General features: G+C 47.1%; 1 protein-coding gene across 1 annotated transcript; it reads left to right on the top strand.

Moving 5' to 3' along the window:
* Positions 1–14,163: 14,163 nt before the first annotated feature.
* Positions 14,164–17,209, top strand: DNAJC5G (DnaJ heat shock protein family (Hsp40) member C5 gamma). Its single transcript, XM_058287761.1, has 5 exons — positions 14,164–14,276; positions 14,990–15,203; positions 15,371–15,515; positions 15,987–16,060; positions 16,354–17,209. Exons 1-4 carry the CDS (start codon positions 14,164–14,166, stop codon positions 16,040–16,042), a joined length of 528 nt encoding a protein of 175 aa, XP_058143744.1. The 3' UTR covers positions 16,043–16,060; positions 16,354–17,209.
* Positions 17,210–17,508: the final 299 nt, after the last annotated feature.

A 17,508-nucleotide genomic window follows, 5' to 3' on the forward strand; every position in this document is an offset into this window, starting at 1 on the left:
GAGCTGGCCCATGCACAGTACTGATGCGCGCAAGGAGTGCCGTGCCATGCAGGGGTGTTCCCCGCATAGGGGAGCCCCACGCACAAGGAGTGCGCCCCATAAGGAGAGCTGGCCAACACGAAAGAAAGTGCAGCCTGCCCAGGAATGGCGCCGCCCAAACTTCCCGTGCCACTGACGACAACAGAAGTGGACAAAAGAAACAAGACACAGCAAATAGACACAGAGAACAGACAACCGGGGGAGGGGGAGGAATTAAGTAAAATAAATAAATCTTAAAAAATATATATATATATATATAACAATCATATTTGATTTGCTACCAACTTGACTTCATAGGATATACATATACTGTTTCTATACCCCTCCATTTCCCCACCTTTTTTTATACTTGTTACAAGTACATATCTTTGTACACTGATGTCCATAGCCATAAATTTGTCATTACTTTTTATGCATTTGTATTTTAGCACCCATCAGAAGTAAGAAATTACATACCAAAAAATACAATACAATAGTACTCACGTTTACAATAACCTTATCCGGAGCTCTTTATTTCTTTATGCTGCTTTGAACCACTGTCTAGTGACTTTACTCTCAGTCTGAAGAACTCCCTTTAGCATTGCTTATAGGGCAAGTCTAGAGGTGATAAACTCCCTTAGCATTTGTTTATCTGGGAATATCCTAATCTGTCCCTTATTTTTCAAAGAAAGTCTCATTGGATATAAAATTATTACTTGGCAATTGTTTTCTTTCAGTACTTTAAATATTTCATCCCACTGCCTTCTTGCTTCAGACTTTCTGAGGAGTAAATGGCACTTAATCAAATTGGAACTTCCTTATATATAACACATTGCTTTTCTCTTGTAGCTTTCAGATCTCTCTCCTTGTCATTTGCATTTGAAATTTTAGTCAGTATATGATGAAGTGTATTTTTCTTCCAGTTTATCTTGTTTGGTGTTCTCTGGGCTTCGTGGATGTGCATATTCATGTCTTTTACTATGTTGGGAAGTTTTCTGTCTTATTTCTTTGAATATTCCTTCTGCCCCTTTCTCTCTTTCTTCTCCTTCTGGGACTCACATAATCTATATATTGGTACACTTGGTGTTCCAAAGATCTCTTAGGCTATTTTCACTTTTTAGAATTCTCTTTTCTTTCTGCTTCTCAGCCTGACTCATTTCAAATACCTTTGGAGTTCGCTGATTTTTTTCTTTTTTTTTTTTTTTTTTTGCTCCAATCTGCTGTTAATCCTCCTGGGAATTTTTCGTTTCAGTTATTGTAGTCTTCAACTCTAGTTCCTTTAAAATTTTTCCATCTCTACAAGATTCTCATATTGTTCATTCATTGTTTCCTTGATATCCTTTAGTTCTTTCTCTGTATTTTCCTTCAACTCCTGGGGCATACTGAAGACCATATTCTAAACGTCTTTGTCCAGTATGTCCACAATCTGATCTTCTTTGTTGGTGTTTTCCGGTATTTACTGTAATTTAACAGCTCTTTCTTCCACTCTTCCCTGGATGGTGTACAGTGCTCTACTGGATTCTGGGCTTTCAAAATAGTTGGTTCAGGGAAGCGGACTTGGCCCAGTGGTTAGGGCGTCTGTCTACCACAGGGGAGGTCTGCGGTTCAAACCCCGGGCCTCCTTGACCCGTGTGGAGCTGGCCCATGCTCAGTGCTGATGCGCGCAAGGAGTGCCCTGCCACGCAGGGGTGTCCCCTGCGTAGGGGAGCCCCACACACAAGGAATGCACCCCATAAGGAGAGCCGCCCAGTGTGAAAGAAAGTGCAGCCTGCCTAAGAATGGCGCCACCCACAAGATGACACAACAAGATGACGCAACAAAAAGAAACACTGACAACAACAGAAGCGGACAAGGAAGAAGACGCAGCAAATAGACGCAGAGAACAGACAACTGGGGGAGGAGGGGAGAGAAATAAATAAATAAATCTCTCTTTTTTTTTTTTAATAGTTGGTTCAGAGAGTTCCTGCCATTTACCAGTTGTTCTGGTGGGGGGACTGATTCCTGAAGCTTCCTACTCTGCAATCTTCCCACAATCCACCCACCTGCTCTTACAGTCTGTCCTGGCCTACTTCAGGTATCAAAATTCCCTCGGGTGAGGCCTCAGGCCTCTTAGCTTCAAAGACCTGATGTAGGCAGGAAGGACAAGTCAGAGCCAACTTCCAGAGGACTTCCGGCAGAGCAGGCCAAGCGGGAGCTGCAGGGGACATAGGCTAGAAGCCCACGCACGACCACTTCATCCTGGGAGAGAAGGTGAGCAAAGCCCAGGGCTAAGGTCAGGAAGTAGACTGGACTTAGAGATCTCAGGCGAGGTTTGGAATCCAGGCATGTGAGCAAAAGTTAACACTTGATGAGAGGTCCAAGCCAGGCTGAAGGGTATGGGTAGGCTCGGGATCAGCAACCCAGATGACCCAACTTCTACTCCATTCTCTGCTCAGATGTCACCTCCAGGAAGCCTTTTCTGATTTCCCCCAGGCTGAACTGTCAGGTGCCCCTCCCTGGTGTTTTCAAGGTCCACTATGCTGATCTGATCCTGACAGTCACCGCAGTGTAAAGGAATTATTTGCTTGTCTGCATCTTCATTAGAGTGCAAGCTCCCTGAAGGCAGGAACTGTGTCTTTCTCATCACTGTGTCCCCAGCACCCCACCTAGCGGTTGGCCCACAGTCTTCTATGAAGCCACCCCAGAAAGGGGGAGCTGGTTGTTAGAGAGGAAGCAGGATGGAGGAGGTAGGATTTTAGTTGGGCCTTAAAAGGATGCATAGGATTTGATGATAGAGAGGAGGGAGGGCTGTGGCTTAAATGCTACTTCCTCAGGGAGGTCTTTTCTGAGTCCCAAATTATATACTCTCATTGCACACTATGTGTTCTTTGTAGTATTCATCACATTGTAATTAAATCATTATCTGGGAATTATTTGTTTCTTCACTTGTCTTCTAGGCTATTAGTCAGCCAAAAGGGTGCTGATGCAAAATACCAGAAATTAGTTGTTTTTTATAAAAGGTATTTATTTGGGGTAGAAGCTTACAGTTACCAGGCCATAAAACGTAAGTTACTTCCCTCACCAAAGTCTTTTGCCACATGCCAGAGCAAGATGGCTGCTGACATCTGCGAGGGTTCAGGCTTCCTGGGTTCCTCTCTTCCCGGGGTTCATTTCTCTCTGGACTCAGCTCCTCTGTTTTCCCCACAAGGTCATGTAGACTATGAGGCTCTCTAGGCTTTGCCTCTCTCCACAAGGTCAGCTGTAGATTATTAGGCAAACGATTTGTTTCTCTTCCCGGGACCTTCTCTCTTTCCTTATGACCAAGCTCCTCTGTGTGCTTTACTACCTGGGGCTCTGGCTCAGGACTCCAGCATCAAAACTCCAACATCAAAACACCAACTCTGTCCTTTGCTATGTCTTTTATTTCTTTTTTTTAAAGATTAATTTATTTCTGCCCCCCCCCTCCCCGTTATCTGCTCTCTGTGTCCATTCACTGTGTGTTCTTCTGTGTCTGCTTGTATTCTCATCAGGAGGCACTGGGGATCTATGTCTCTTTTTGTGGTGTCATCTTGCTGTGTCAACTCTGTGTGTGCAGCGCCACTCCCACTGTGGGTGGGCTGTGGTTTTGCACAGGCAGCTCTCCTTGTACAGGGGCCATTCCTTGCGTGAGGGACACCCTTACTTAGGGGCATCCCTGCGTGGGCCAGCACTCTGCGCTCAGCAGCACTGTGCGTGGGCCAGCTCATCACACGAGCCAGGAGGCCCTGGGTATTGTACACTTGGACCTCCTATATGGTAGGCGGACGCTCTATCTGTTGAGCCACATCCATTTCCTTGTGGAATTTTTTGGAATTCATGAACTATATCAAACTGCTATAGTTAACATCCTCTAGCTTGCCTCCTACTTCATTTGCTGCTTATTCTTTGTCTCCTTTGCTAGTCTTGTCTCATTCCTTCAATCTTTTAATGCTGGATTAGCCCAGGACTTGGTCACTCTCTTCTCCTTCTACACTCACATTTATGGAGCTATCACCTAGGCTCAAGACTTTAAAAACTACCTAGAAACAGCAGAAAGCAATGCTTGCTGAAGCTGGGTGATAAGTCCATGAAGGATCACTGTACTCACCTCTCTATTTTTGTGTGTTTGAAATGTTCTATTTAAAAACATAAATGGCATGTATATGATCACGATTCCCAGACCTCTCACTTGAATTCCAAATGCATATTCCTAAATGTCAGCTTTCCATCTCCTCCTTCACATCTAATAGGCATCTCGAGCTTCCTAACTCTTAACCTGAACTCCTGATCATCACCCCTATCCCAAACCGTCTCCTGCAGTCCTCCAAGGTCAGAGCATGCCAACGCCATCCTTCTATTCGCTCAGGCCAGAAACCTTAGAGTCATCTTGGACTCCTCTATTTTCATCCCACAATCAATCTGTTAGCAAAACCTGCTCCCGCCCTTGTCCAAACCACTGTCATCTGTCATTTGATTATTGCAGTAGCTTCCTGGATGGTTCCATTTCCATGCTTATTGTCCTTTAGTGGATTCCCAACCCAGTAGCTAAGCAACATGGGTCAGACTTTGTTGCTCCTGAGCTCAAAACCTTCAAGTAGCTCCCCATCTCACGCAGCGAAACAACTGAAGTCCTCCCAATGCCAGCAAAGCCCTACACTACCTGGCCCCCTGGGATCTCATTTCCTGTTACCTCCCACCCCCTCCCCGGCCCCTCTGGCCTTCCTGCATTTCCTTTAACACCAGGTCCACTCCTGCACCCCGGGGTACTCAGCCTGGTAGCTTCAGGACCCACCTCCTCACCTGCTGCAGGTCTTAGCTCAGATGCCCATTCCATCAGGCCTTCCCTGCTCGTCCTTTAAAAAACTGCAACTTCCCCCTAAACATTCTCTATCTCCATTCCTTGCTTTTTTTCCCTATAGCCATTATCACCACCTAACTTATTACATATTTTACTTATTTTACTGTCTGTCCCCTCCCTCCAGAACGTAAGCTCTGTGATGTCAGAAATGTTTGCATTTCATTTGCTGCTGTAGTCCCAGCACCTGAAAGAGGGTTAGGCACATAAGAGCACCCAATAAATAGTGTTGAAGGCATTAATGAATGTCTGTCTCCCACACGAGGCTATAATTTATGAGGGCAGAAAAAGCTTATTGTATCCACAATACTATGCACATAGTAAATGCTTCATAAATATTTGCTGAATATGTGACTTAATTAATGAAAAGGACATTTCATGAGGGAAAATCATGTAAGAGCAACGATTCAGAGATGAAAAGGACAAGAGGTTAGGAGAAAAGAGACCAGTTCGATGTCATGGAAGATTCCCTTTACAGCAACAGTAGACTGAGTTTGGAGGAGTAAGCTGGTATCAAGTCGCAGAGTTCATTGCCAGATTTAAAGGATTTTTTCGCATCCTCCAGGCCCTGAGCAAAGGAGTGGTGATGCTAGAAGCCTTGCTTTAAGAGCACTGATCTGGTAGGAGTATCTAGGATGAGACTGGCAGCAGAGCAAATAGGAGGCTAAGACAACAGTGTGATGCAGGCCTCCCTTAACTGGGGTGCTTCAAGGCTGTGGGAGTTGCAAAGAATGGACAAATGAAGATCTACTGTGGAAAAAAAAAATTTTTTTTAAAGAACTTTTTGCCTTAAGTTGGAGGAAGAAATGAACCCACAACCCAGTGATATTGGGTTTTATTTTACTTTAAAAGTTTTTACTAGAGCAGTTGTAGGTTTACAGAAAAATTGTGCAGAAAGTACAGAGTTCCCATAGACTGCCTCCCTCACCACCACAGTTTTCCCTGTTATTAACACTTGCATTAGCAGGGTATATTTGTGACAATTGATGAAACAAAATTATTATATTATTAACTAAGTCCATGGTTTCCATTAGGGCTCACTCTGTATTGTATAGTTCTGTCTTTTGTGTGCATTTTTATGCTAGTAACATAATACAACTTAAAATTAGTCATTAAACTACTTTCAAGTATACAATTCAGTGGTGTTACTTTCACAATGTTGTGCTACCATCACCACCATCCATTACCAAAGCTTCCATCACCCAAAAATAGAAACTCTGTACCAATTAAGCATTGACTCCCCATTCCCCACCCCTACACTTGCCCCTCGGTAAGCTGTAATCTAATTTCTGACTCTATAAATTTGCATATTCTGATTATTTCCTAACAGTGAGAGCATACAATATTTGTCCTTTTGTGCCTGGCTTATCTCACTCAGCATAATGTCCTCAAGGTTCATCTGTGTTGTCACATGCATCGGGACTTGACTCCTTTTTATGGCTGAATACTATTCCCCTGTATGCATATATCACAGTTTGCTTATCCATTCATCAGCTGATGGACACTTGGATTCCTTCCAACTTCGGCAATTGTGAATAATGCCACTATGAACTTCAGTGTGCAAGCATCTGTTCAAGTCCCTGCTTTCAATTCGTTGGGATATATAACTAGAATTGGGATTGCCAGGTCCTATGGTAATTCTATACTTAACACTCCAAGGAGCCGCCAAACTGTCTCCCACAGCGCTGCACCAGATCACATTCCCACAAACAAGGAATGAGTGCTCCTATTTCTCCACATCTTCTCCCACACTTGTTATTTTCCATTCTCTTAATAATAGCCGTTCTAGTGGGGAGGAGTTTTTGTTAGAAATGTTGAGAGGGGAAGTGAGATGGGTGATGTTGGAGTTCTGGCTGCTTGGGGAAGACCACAGGGATGTTTTGGGGAGTCAGAAGGCTGCATGAGGGCACCGGGTGGGAGAAGAAGAAAATGGGGTTGTAGGAGGCTGGGAAAGGGATGTAAAAAGAAAATGGAAGTGCACCAACACTTTGCAAAGCCTCTTGGAGGAGAAGCGGATGCAGCTCAAGTGATAGAGCTTCTGCCTACCATATGGGAGGACCTGGGTTCAATCCCTGGGACCTCCTGGTGAAAAAGAAAAGAAAGTGTGCCTGTGTGGTGAGCCAGTGCCTGCACAACGGCCTGCGTGGTAAGCCAGGGCCCGCGCAAGTAAGTCACGCAGCAAGATGGTGCATCAAAAGAGACAAGGGGAAACACAGCAGAAACCAGGAACTGAGGCGGCGCAATTGACAGGGAATCTCTTTCCTCATCAGAAGTCCTCAGGATCACATCCCTGTGAATCCTAGAGGAAAGAAAATGAGAAGAAAAGACAATGCAGCAAAAACAGCAGGGTGGGAGGAGGGGAAGGGAAGAAAATAAATAAATAATTAATAAATAAATTTTTAAAAAATCTTCTTGGAGGAAGGACCCTGCTTTTTTCCCGTCTTCTCAGTAACAAAATACAAAGCAAATTCTCTCTTTCCAAATTGGGAGAAGACAGAAGAGAAAGAATATTAATAATAATTAATAATAATAATAAAACACTTATCACATATCAGGAGCTGTTCAAATTATTTAATACAACAACCCTAACAGACATTGTTATTGCCATTTTACAGATGAGGAAGGCATGCCCTGTGGCCTGAAGAATCTGGGATTGCAGGTCAGAGAGGAGGGGGATAAAAAGCAGGCCCTCCAGTCTGCTGGAGGGAAGCCCCCCTCCAGCCCAGATGTCTGGCCAGGGGCGGACAAGTAAACGGGGCTGGCATTGGTTCTGGTCACATGGAACATGGACCCTTCAGCTGCCGGGAGAGCATCTGAAGCCTCGGGTCTGGACCTCACGGGGTGACCTTGAGCAGGTCAGGCCTCCTCGCTGGGCCTCACTTTTGGCAACTGTAAAATGAAAGCATTGGGTGAGAGTTAAATCTCTGAGGTCCCTTCCAGCTCAAAAGCTGTACAATTCTAGAACCTGGTGGTTGGGTGTGACAAATTATGATCTCTCTTCCCACTGCATATGTTCCAGAGCGTGATATTTTGGGTATAAATATGCCAATGTCTGCCGTCTGTGTGTGTGTATTCCAGCTATATGACTAAAACTTTAGTTGTTTGTGGGTAAATAAGGGATGATTTTGGTTGTCTCCAGGAAAGACCAAATGGCTAGGGGTGGGGGTGGAGAGGAAGTTATAAGATCACCGACTCAAGGCATGGCAGGAGGGCAAATAACTCGAAAAAGGTTTAAGTGTGTAATCATTCTTTAATGTAGTTATTTTTTGTCTTTTCCATTATTTTTACAACCAAATTTAATTTAGCATTCACATTAGCCTTGTGAAATGGCATGGATTTTTACAGAAGAGGAAAAAAAGAGACTCAGAGGTTAAGTGACTTGTCCAACTGACACAGCTTGTTAGAGCAAAAGTCAGAACTAAGATGTCAGCTTTCTGACTTGTGCCATCTTCCTGGCACCATGTTGAATGTCAAAGACCCTCTGAAGAGAAAAGAGAGTGAAAGAGTGTCTGGCATCTAGGTGAAGGCAAAGTGGAGAGCCATCTCTGCATGCCAGGCCTAAAGATAACGGCTATTTGAAGAGTCACAAGCTGTGATTAATTAGAAAGTCAGAGGACAATTGTAAGAAGTACCAACATATGGGAGCCTCTGGCAAGATGTGAAAGATATTAACTCTTCTTGGAACCTAATTTGCCCTTTTTCTCAGGGCTCACTTCTTCTCCAAAGCAGGGATATGATGATAGCACTTCTCAGGACTGCTGTGAGGATCAAAGGAGATAATTAGGTGAAAGTACCTCTAAAAAGCCACACAAACATTTGCTCATTCATTCAACCAACCAGCATCTATCGAGTACCTACCACATGCCAGGATCTGTGATGGGACTGGGGACATCTGAAGACAAACAGAATCACCATCGTAATCTCCCCTCTGCCATCTTTCCCTTCACTTCCTTTGTCTCTTCTCCTCTAGGATGTACGAGGAAAGATGGGCCCTGTAGTCCTGCCCAGTTCTCCTACTTCTGTCCCAGGAAGTCTTGCTGTGGTACAACCTCCAGGCTGCACTGGACCAGCGGAGAACTCTCTCAGCTGCAGCTCCTTCTACAAACCATTTATTCACTTACTGTGAGTCTGGAACGGTTCTAGGTGATGGAGATGCAGTGAACAAAATGAAGTCCCTGCCCTCATCGCTCACAGACTAAAGAGGAGGTAGACTCGACAGGAAAGCAGTGGAGCCAACGAGGTTGAAGCGAGAGGTAGCACCACGCTGGGCTGTGCCGGTTGAGGTAAGGAATGTGCTATAAGTGCAACGAACTTGTTTTTAAAAACAAATCCAATTTTATTGATCCATATTAATAAAGTATAGCATTCATCCAAAGTGCACAATCAGTGGTATCTGGTACAATCACATAGTTGTGCATTCATCACTTCAATCATTTTCATTATTTCAATAATAATAATAATGAACAAAAAAACCAGTCAAACAAACACAAGAAAATTCTTCACCTCTCAAACTATGTCTCCCCTGCTGTACACAGCTGCTATTTGTGGCTATTCTTGCTCAATTATTTATTTATTTATTAAGCAATTTCATTGAGATATATTCACATATTACATGATCTATCCAAAATGTTTGATCAATGGCTTTTAGTATAATCACAATGTTGTGCATTGTCACAAAAAATTTTAGAACTATTTCATTACTCCAGAAAGAAAAACTCCACACCTCTTAGCATGCCTTCCCTAGCCCTACATAACCACTAATCTAATTTCACCTTTATAAATTTATTTATATTTATATTTTACATAAATGGAATCATACAATATGTAGTATTTTGTGTCTGGTTTCTTTCACTTAGCGTAATGTTTTTTTTGTCTGATATTAACACTTTGTTGTATTAACCCACATTTGTTTGGCTTCAAAGAAAAATGGTCTTATATATGCAATTTTACCATATTAATATTTCACATCAGTTTTACTATGCTATACATTCCATGTTACATTTTTTAGCTTTCTTTTTAGTAATATACATGACCTTAGACTTTCCTTTTTTCCTAAAGATTTTTATTTATTCCTCCCCCCTCGCTGTTTGTGCTTGCTGTTTGCTCTCTGTGTCCATTCACTGTGTGCTCTCTGTGACTGCTTGTCTTCTCTTTAGGAGGCACTGGAAACTGAACTCGGGACTTCCCATAAAGGAGAGAGGCTACTAATCACTTGATCCACCTCAGTTCCCTACTTTGCTGTGTCTCTCATTGCCTTTCCTCTTTGTCTCCTTGTTACATCAGCTTGTTGCATCAGCTCGCCATGCCTGCCTGTCACACCAGCTCATCTTCTCCAGGAGGCACTGGCAACTGAACCCAGGACCTCCCATGTGTAGATGGAAGCTCAATCACCTGAGCCACATCCACTTCCCAGACTTTCCCTTTAATCCACTATCATACCCACATACTAATCCTGCTGGTTACAAACATTAAATGGGGCTTTCACCTTTTCTATTAACTTCCAAAAATTAACACATACCCTTTTTACCAATTTTGTATAAGTTTACCCTCATCTTTCCATTCTCTAACCTCGTTCTATTTTCTGGTAATGCATATTCAAGTTATGAACTCCATGAGATTATACAATATGTAAGTTCATAGAAGCACAATCGTACAGTATTTGTCCTTTTGTGCCTGGCTTGCTTCACTCAACATAATGTCCTCCAGGTTCATCCATGTTGTCATATGCTTCACAACTTCATTTCTTCTTACAGCTGCATAATATTCCATCATGTGAATACACTAGTTTGTTTATCCATTCATCTGTTGATGGACACCTAGGTTGTTTCCATCTTTTGGCAATTGTGAATAACACCACTATGAGCATCAGTGTGCAGACGTCTGTTTGTGTCACTGCTCTCAGTTCTTCTGGGTATATACCCAGTAGTGGTATTGCAGGGTCACATGGCAAATCTATATTCAACATCTTTAGGAACTGCCAAATAGTCCTCCACAGTGGCTGTGCCATTCTGCATTCCCACCAACAGGGAATAAGTGTTCCTATCTCTCCACATCCTCTCCAACACTTACAGTTCTCTATCTTTCTAATAGTGGCCATTCTGATAGGTGTGAAATGATATCTCATTGTAGTTCTGATTTGCATTTCCCTAATTGCTAGTGACTTTGACCATTTTTTCATGTTTCTTTGCCATTTGTATTTCTTCTCTGAACAAATATCTATTCAAGTCTTCTGCCCATTTTTAATCTGGTAGTTTGTCTCTTTATTGTTGAGTTGTAGCATCTCTTTATATATCATGGTTATTAAGCCCTTATAGGACATGTGCTTTCCAGATATTTTCTTACATGAGTTGGCTGCCTTTTCACTCTTTTGACAAAGTCCTGTGAAGTACAAAAGTATTCAATGAACTTCTCAATGCCTTCTGCTCTTTCTTCCCAGTGCTACCCAAGAAACGAGCTGGGTTGTTCTACTAGTTCTATGATGCTAGTCTCATCATGAAATATGCCATAGTATGAATTACCCCCCAAATTCTCTGATTCAGCTCCTTCCCATGTAAATTCATCTGGCCTAGAATCTATGAACTGGATGAGGGAAACCAAAAGTTTTTGATCCCACACCTCACACAGACCACAGATCCTCTAGGAATAAATTCATTAATTCAGTGGTCATTGTGCCTGCTGGCTCACATCTCTTGGGGTACAGTAATGACTTACGACTTAAAACCTAGAAGGGGTGGGGAGTGGATGTGGCTCAGGCAGTTGGGTGCCCACCTCCCACATGGGAGAACCCAGGTTCCGTTCCCCGTGCCTCCTAAAGAAGACAAACAAACAACAAGCAGACAATGAGCAAAAAGAAATGAGCAGGGAGTGGATGTGGCCCAAGCAGTTGGGTGCCCACCTCCCACGAAAGGTCCCGAGTTTTGTTCCCGGTGCCTCCTAAAGACAAGCAGACAATGAGTAAAAACAACGAGCAGACAACAAGCAAGCAGACCAGGGAGCCATCTCCAGGGAGGGAGGGATTAAAAAAAAAATCAGGGAAACGGACTTGGCCCAGTGGTTAGGGCGTCTGTCTACCACATGGGAGGTACGCGGTTCAAACCCCGAGCCTCCTTGACCGGTGTGGAGCTGGCCCATGCGCAGTGCTGATGCGCGCAAGGAGTGCCCTGCCACGCAGGGGTGTCCCCTGCGTAGGGGAGCCCCACCCGCAAGGAGTGCACCCTGTAAGGAGAGTACCCCAGTGCGAAAGAAAGTGCAGCCTGCCCAGGAATGGCACCGCCCACACTTCCCGTGCCGCTGACAACAACAGAAGCGGACAAAGACCCAAGACGCAGCAAATAGACACAGAACAGACAACCAGGGGAGGCAGGGGGAATTAAATAAATAAATAAATCTTTTAAAAAAAAATCAACTAGAAGGGGAGTTAAATGTGCACTGATAACTGTAATCAAGGGAAAAGAGTGATAAAAGCCACAAGAGGGGAAACAGGAATAATGCAAAAATAATAAAGCTCTTTCAATGATATGTTATGGGAGCCATTGAGTGCTCCACTGAAAGAAAAACAAAAGCACAAGATGGCAAATTGCAAATGGGCAGACACTTCTCCCACAGACCAAATAGAGCAAGCACCTCAAAATTTCACTTTGACCCAATGAGTCCACAACCAGGAATCTATCCTAAGGGGAAATAAGCAGATTTACCTATAACAGTTTCATTGTAAGTAGTACATTTAACTATAGCTGTAGCAACTATCGAATCATTAGAAACAACTTAAATATCCAAACTGGATTCTACGATTAAGTGATCGTACATTCTCATGATGGCATAGTATTTAAGCGAAATTTTTAAAGGCGTGAATTTTGGAGAGCCTCAAGATACCATTTTAAAGGAATGTGGCAACTAATAATCACCCTACAACAGGATAAATAGGAACAGGGAGAGGCGGGAGCAACTGGGGGCTGAAGGAAGGATTCTCAGAAATAGTGGCCTTGAAGTGAGTCTTGAGGGGCGTGGAGGAGTTTCCGGGCGGTTGGGAAAAATAGGACAAAGTGGAGGCCCCTGAATACTTAAAAAGAAGACCGGGAAGTTGGCGCACCTCTTGAGAAGCGCTCGCGGCGACCGCCCCCTCGCCGGCCACGTTGGGCGAGCGCATGACCTTCCTTCGAGTGAGTCCCTGAGCCGTGTCCGCCATGAGGGTGGGTGATGCCTTCCCGCGGGAGAAGCAAGCCGCCCTGGGAACCAGGCTCAGCTGCTCCTGGCGGCGGCGCCGGCAGCTCCCTACCCTCAGGCCCACCGCGAACCAACCAAGAGCCTGGGCCGGCGCGGCCCCCGGGGGCCTCCGCCGCCGCCATGGCGCCCCGCGGCGCAGGGGACGCAGCGCGCACGCGCAGTCGGCCGCTGGGCCCGGCCGTGTGAGGTTTCTCACGCGGGCCGGAAGCGAGTGGCCGAGGCCTCCTCCGCGGAGAGGCGCTCCCGGGTAAAGGGCCGCGCTGGCAGGGCCGTCGGCAGCCCTGTGGCTACAGAGCCGGAGGGGGCCTGGGGAATTCGGAGCCCAGAGCCTGTGGCCTTGGCTCTCCGGGCCCTCAGGCTTCCCAAGTCCCCACCGCGGGCGTCCGACGCCCAGTTCCCTCGCCGGTCCGCCCCGACAGCAGCCCCTTTCTGCTCCCTTCTTGGGCCCTTGAGCCATCCGCCTGTTCCCTCCGCTACCTGGGGTCTGAGGGGCAGAGGTGGGGTGTCCTTGGGAGGGTGGGGGAGAAAGTCTCCGGGTCCAGCTGCAAGCCCTGCCCCCTGGCCTGGCTTTCGGACAGCTGAGCAGTCTGAGGCGGCGCGGTGTTTGGTCTGGGTTGTTTCTCGGGTGCCAACTGTGGCTCTTCTCGATTCTTGACCCACGCTGTTCGGGGACAGGGGCCGCCCTGGTCTTTCAAGCCCCGCAGTGCGCTTGCGCAGGTCTAGGGCTGTTACCTGAAAGCCCTAGGAGCCCGGCAAAATCGACCTCCTCCCCTGACTTAGAGCTCTCCTTGCTCACATCCCTCTAGGAGGTGGGGTGTCTGGAGGTCGGGGTAGCTGGAGGACTCTGGGAAATGTGCGGGTAGGACATTTCTTCTTTACATGTTGAAGGCGAGTGCCTTTTCTGCACTCTCCCATCAGCCCCAGATCCCACTGTTGTTTTCTACCTGCCCCTGGGTAGTATGACCTGCCCGGCCCCTGAAGGCAGTGAGGCTCCTCTCGCTGAGAGTTCACTCCCGTGTGCCTCCCGGGTGGAAGTTCTCACAAATATGGCTTCTCCTCTGGCCTAGATCATGTCTCATTTGGATGAAGCAGCCCGCCGGCTGTCCAAAAGTGGGACAAGCCTCTATGCAGTGCTGGAGCTTAAGAAGGGTGCCTCGCCTGAAGATGTCAAAAAGTCCTACAGGTTCAGACCTCAGCCCCTCATGGAACCCTGCAATTTCCTCCCTTAAACCTTTTCCTCTCTACTTTGCTCTCCCACTTGTGTTGCTTTTTTTTTTACTTTTTTTTTATCCCTCCCCCCTTGCAGCTTTTTTGCTTGCTCCCTGCTTATGGTGTCCATTTGCTTTGCATTCTTCTGAATCTGTATTTTTTAAATTTATGTATTCCTCCCCCCCCCCCCCCGGTGGCTTGCTTGCTGTTTGCTCTCTGTGTCCATTCACTGCACGTTCTTTTGCGTTTTTGCTTGTTTCCCTTTTTTTGTTGCATCACCTTGCTGAGTCGGCTCTCCGTGGCACTTGTGGGCCAGGCAGCACTCCGCGGGCGCTTGCGGGCTGGGCGGCACTCCGCAGCGTGCGGGCGAGCCTGCCTTCACAAGGAGGGCCTGGGATGCGAACCCACGTCCTCCCATATGGTAGACGGGAGCCCAATCGATTGAGCCACAGCCGCTTCCCTCCCACCTAGTTTTAAATGCCCAAGCCTTTGCTTTCAGGCCCTGCATCCCCCTCAGTGTGGCATGGGGAGGGGGTCAGACTGGCTGCTTCCTCCATGCTTTGTCCCACCTCTCACGTGTTCCTTCTGCACTGTCTGGAGAGCTCTCTCTGTAATTCATCCTAATCTTTCTCCCCAGTCATTTTCCATCCCCTCCTCACCCTCCTTTGTGGGCATTTGCCTGGGTAGGAGACTGGCTTTGAAGTATCATCCGGACAAGAATCCAGGGGATCCTCAGGCAGCAGAAATATTCAAAGAGATCAACACAGCTCATGCTATACTGAGCGACCCAAACAAGCGGAAAATCTACGACCGACACGGTTCACTGGGAATATATGTGTACGAGCACTACGGCGAAGATGGTGTCAGATACTATTTTATGATGAATAGTTGTTGGTTCAAGGTACACAATGTCTTCCTCGTCTCTTAAGCACAGGGAAGGGGGGGCCCACGGACCCTCCTCTCCTAGGACAAATGTCCCATTTTCTGGTGCTAGGAAGACTGAGGGAGGGGAGCTCGAGTGGAAACGCAGAAGGAGCTGCTGGGCGAGCCCCTTCCCTCCTTCCTTAGACGCTGTTACTCCTGTGCTTGCTCCTCACTTGTTGCTGCTTCTGCTGCTGCTGCTGCTTTTGCTGTGGGACGCTGAAGCCGCCGCCTGAGGAGATGGCGAAGAGAAATCGTCCACAGAACGTCCAGAGGCAGCCTGGGAAGTCAGGTGAGAACCACGGGCAGGGGCTGAGGTAAGACTGGGTTAGGAACAAAGGAGATGGTCGGGAGGGAGAAAGACCTGTGACACCACGAAACCCCTACGTATGGTATCGGGCCTGGTACTGGGGCCAAGGGAAGCGAGAGTAGCAGAGACAGTCTGTTTCTGAGGGCTCGTGCCCTAAATGGACCGTTTGAAATAGTGTTGGCCTCTCGTGATGGCTAAGCTGAGGAAAGGGGTGGGAGAGCACGCCTCGAAGAGGCAGTGGCTGAAGGCAGGTGAGAGGATAGCCTATTCACTGCATTTACTGAAAGTGTTTGCCGCCTGTAGTTAGCCTTTCAAACAGGGCTGCCCGAGGGTCGCACAACAGTGCCACCTAGCGACGATAACGAGTAAGGGCTTGACGGGTTTGGGACCCATCACTTAAAATAAGTTTTGTTACTGGATGCTCATATATTTGTTCTTCACATTTCATCGTAGAAACCAAATTTCACTCTAGAAGAGAAGATTTTGACGACGACGACGATGATTTTTAAAAGATGAAGAATAGGGAGGTACGAAAACTGAAAGGCCATGACGATTCAAAGCTGAGACAGGACTGTAGCCTAACTCCTGACGGGTCGTTAGTGGAAATTCTATGTCCCTACAGTATTTTTTGTTGGAGGTACCAGGGATTGAGCCCGGGGCCTCACCCATGAGAAGCAGGCGCTCAACCACTGAGCTGGACCCGTTCCCCTACCTGCAGTTTTGACCCCTGGCATTTTTCTCCTTACCTAGGGGGGCCTGCTGTAAACTCAGGACAATCATTCCTTCTGGCTAATAGGATGCCACCTGCTTCTGCCTCTAGGTGCTGGCCCAGCCAGGGCGCCTTCTGCCGCCCAGTCCACTGGATGTGTTGAAGAGAGGAGCAAGTAGCCCCTGTCTTGACACTGACCCTCATTTGACCCCAATTTCAGAAGCGTTGATGCCACCCATCCCCAGGAGGACACCAGCCTGCCCCGACGGTGCCGCCAACCCTGGCCAGACAGTGTCGCCCAGCGACTCTTCTCTTTAGCTCCCATCCCAATTTTAATCTCTCAGAGAGCAGCCCTCCCATCCCTTCCCTTACAAGGTCTCCGGCTGTGCTAGCACAGTCGGTCCTGAGGGTTCTTTTCCCTGTACCTTCCTTAGGATCTGAACCCACGTCAGCTGTAGGGTCCCTGAGCCATTTGTGAGACCCTGAAGCCCGGCAGGGTGGCTCCTGTCCCCAGAGCTGCGGCACCAGCTAACCCTCCTTTCTTGCAACCTGTGTACCAAAAACTCCCAGCGGTAGCTGCGTTCCTAAGCTCCTTCCCCTTTCTGGGGTGCCCGCACCTTCACCTGGTACCCACGCCCTTGGCCTCATCGGCCATGCTGCCCTGAGGCAACTCAGGAGAAAGAGGAAGGCACAGGGTCGTCCTCCTACCTGCAGACCCTCCCTGGACCTCAGCCCCCAGCACGCATCCGTTAGCACGGGCCCTGGGGGCAGTGGTGCTCACACGTCGGTCAGTGCCCGCATGCCTCCCTCCTTTCCACCACATCCCGTGCAGGCTGCTCGCCATGTTTTGTTCTTAAAGCAGGCATGAGGCACGCAGCGGGAAGGTATGGACACCGACAGACCCTCCCCCACTCACCCCCTCCACGCCATTTATTTCCCATCCACCCAGGGCCAGAGCCCAGTGACTCCTCAGACTTCTCTTCCACAACTGGGAGAAGGGCTAAGAAATATGTCAGTAAATAAAAGAACTTTTGTCCAATCCCAGCGCATATGTTGGGGCCACAAAAAGAACACATTTTGCCTGGGATAGAGAAAAGCACCTGTAGGAGAAAGGGGTGAGCGGCCTGTGCTCACGGCCAGGGTAGGAGGCCAGGACAACTGCGGAGCTGTGCCAGAAGCTTCCCAAGGCCTCGTCATGATGTACTTTGTCAGAGCTCTAAAATTTCCCTTGAGACTCATTCCCTTGGTGCCCAAAATAGGTCCCTG

This window comes from Dasypus novemcinctus, chromosome 25 (genome assembly GCF_030445035.2).
Source record: "Dasypus novemcinctus isolate mDasNov1 chromosome 25, mDasNov1.1.hap2, whole genome shotgun sequence".
NCBI classification, from domain to species: domain Eukaryota; kingdom Metazoa; phylum Chordata; class Mammalia; order Cingulata; family Dasypodidae; genus Dasypus; species Dasypus novemcinctus.

Bases quoted from the DNA above. Each gene is read 5' to 3' on its own strand.
- DNAJC5G (XM_058287761.1), top strand. From the start codon at position 14,164: ATGTCTCATTTGGATGAAGCAGCCCGCCGGCTGTCCAAAAGTGGGACA. The intron at 15,204-15,370 runs GTACACAATGTC...CTCCTTCCTTAG, and splicing joins TGAATAGTTGTTGGTTCAAG to ACGCTGTTACTCCTGTGCTT. The intron at 15,516-15,986 runs GTGAGAACCACG...ATTTCATCGTAG, and splicing joins GAGGCAGCCTGGGAAGTCAG to AAACCAAATTTCACTCTAGA.